The sequence below is a fragment of the Mastomys coucha genome, chromosome X, assembly GCF_008632895.1.
Source record: "Mastomys coucha isolate ucsf_1 chromosome X, UCSF_Mcou_1, whole genome shotgun sequence".
Lineage (NCBI taxonomy): Eukaryota > Metazoa > Chordata > Mammalia > Rodentia > Muridae > Mastomys > Mastomys coucha.
In genome coordinates this window covers 160,487,882-160,490,309 of record NC_045030.1, presented here as the reverse complement: position 1 = coordinate 160,490,309, position 2,428 = coordinate 160,487,882, and the positions used below count along the sequence as shown (strand labels likewise).

General features: G+C 47.4%; 1 protein-coding gene across 1 annotated transcript in view; it reads left to right on the top strand.

The window, feature by feature from the left end:
- Positions 1-749: 749 nt before the first annotated feature.
- The window catches only part of Tmsb4x (thymosin beta 4 X-linked), a 16,551-nt gene continuing 14,872 nt past the window's right edge, over positions 750-2,428 (top strand). The window contains exons 1-2 of the mRNA XM_031384896.1: positions 750-858; positions 1,920-2,034. Of these exons, the coding sequence (XP_031240756.1) occupies positions 1,935-2,034 (100 nt within the window). The 5' untranslated portion in view covers positions 750-858; positions 1,920-1,934. The remainder of the gene's footprint in view (positions 859-1,919; positions 2,035-2,428) is intronic.

The window sequence follows — 2,428 nt, the reverse complement described above, 5'->3', positions numbered from 1 at the left end:
GCTAGTGGACTTGGGATCTTTGAGAATCCTTGGCTCTCATTAGCAATCACTTTTAAGTGATGAAAATAAGAAAAGGAAAATTAACTTTCTTATTGTCAGTCAGTAGCAGAAGTTGAATTTGACTTAATTTTTAAGGGGCAGGCTGTGTTCTCTATAAAGCTCCCAATTATCTTACACCTAGCAAATGTTAAGTACTTGACTCGACTGCTCACGGAAAATATAGCAAACAATATAGATGCTACAATGCTAAAACTTTTCTTTTAAAAATCCACTCAAGGATCCTTTATTGCCCTCTCAAATCAAGGGGGAGACAAGCGAGCGAGACAAAGAGGGCCGGGTGGGGCGAATGCAGTCCTCTGGTCTGAAAGCTGAGTCATAGGAATCAGACCCCAACAGCCCTTGTATGAGGGACACCGCACCCTATCTTGGGGGGGCGTTGGCTACAGACAAAGCCGGTTTCTAAGTAAAGAAATGCCTGTCCCCTTAGGTGCCACTCAAGCTCTTAGTTATCACGTATTAAACCTTAAGAACAGGTTTGGGCGACTGTTGCAAAAGTTCACGATAATAAAACAGACGTCAAATGGGGGGAAAAGCATTTTGAAGGCGTTTGTTCCTTTTCGAGTTCCGCCATCGATGTGGTTCAAGGGTGGATGGGGATGTGGGGGTTGGGAAGGGGTCCGACAGGCCTCCGAACGCCCTTCCGGAGACGCGGCCCGAAGGAGTTAAGCAGGACTACGAGTGACATCACCTCATTTGCATAGGAGCGCGCATAAAAGAGCGCGCGCGCTGCGCCCCTCCCAACAATCGGCAGCCGCCTCTGAGCAGATCGGACTCTCCTTGTTCGTGCAGCTCTCTCGGGTGAGCCCCAGGGCCCCTGCCTTCTGTCCTAACCTGCCTGTCCGGCGCAGGCGCTTGCCCCTCATTCTTCTCAAGCCAAGTCCGGGGGGCTACTTCCAGGCAAGGTAGTTTCGGGGAACTGGGGGGATGCTAAACTCTTCCAGATGCTGAATAACGGGAAGGAGAACTTGATTAAGAAAAAGAAAACACCACAAAATCGGGGATTCTGCTGTGCAGCTTAGCGAGGAATTGTTTTTTTGTTTTCTCTTCGACCCTCTCTTCGAAGTATTTTTCTCTTGCCTAGCTGGCTGTAATTAGTCAAAAAATAGAAAGGTCCTTTGTTCAAACGCTCTGTATTCCCCTTAAAACGCCTGATGGCTTCGAGGGCTATTATCTGTGGCGGGTTTAACCTTCCCGGCCTTTAGCGTGAAAATTCCGAAGCCCTTGCAGACGAATGTATTGCAAAGGCGGTCAAATGGCCCCTGCATGCAGATCAAGATGCGTTTGCTAAAAGTGGGGAGGCAGCTTTGTGTGCCGAGGCTTCATTGTTGGGCTAGAGAGAAGAGAGGAAGCGAGTAGGGCGGTGGTCGGCAGCTGGCGGCGCCAGCTCCCCCGCCTTTGTGCGGAGGAGAAAGCTGGACCGCCTGGCATCTTTTTGAGAGCAAGCCCTTCTAGAAAACGTAGATGCGTTTTGCGACCTTGGCTCTATTTTAAGAGATTTTACTAGACATTTCTCCCTTAAACTGGAAGTGGCTTCGTTTTGTCCAGATTTTATTTTTATTTTTTTTAGCACTGCAATGTTAATATTCCGCAATGATGAATTTTATTATACGGAAATACTCATCTTTGATTAGTTCCACCTTCGCTCTTTGATTCTTTACTTTGGGACTATTAAGGGGGAAGATTTTTTTCCTGTAGAAAGAGGAAGGTCTTTAGCGGGGAATCGACAAGGAAAGTACCTCGAGAGGCAGTAGGATTTCAGGCTTTGGGGTTTTGGGCGGGGTGGGGGGTGCTTTCGGAACTGGGAGAGGCGAGGGTGGGTGTCTCTTTCTTAGCTTTGGTCTTGGCTTTTGTACCTGCAGCTCCTTCCAGCAACCATGTCTGACAAACCCGATATGGCTGAGATCGAGAAATTCGATAAGTCGAAATTGAAGAAGACAGAAACGCAAGAGAAAAATCCTCTGCCTTCAAAAGAAAGTAAGCTGTTCGCCCCCACCCATTTTCAGAACAGGCTGGGCGGGAGCGGAGCGGAGCAGAGCGGGAGCAGCAGCAGGGAGGAGGAAGGGAGGGGCAGCGGGGAGGATGGGGGGGGCTGCGGGGGAGGAGTCGACAGTTTGATGATGATGAATATGGCCTGCAAAGGTTAATTAAAAACTGTTTTGCAGCCAACAAGCGCCGAGCTTTAGTGATTTAATAATGGAATATTTCGTATTCCATATTATGCAAATACATTTATTGGGTAACTGTACTTCTGTTTAGTAGGTCTTGCTCAGCGTGGCTGCTATGTGTCTTTCTAGAATTTTTATAATATGAAATGAGATTTTTAAATAAAAATCGTGTCATTTTGTAGAATGCTCTAAACCTCCTTTTT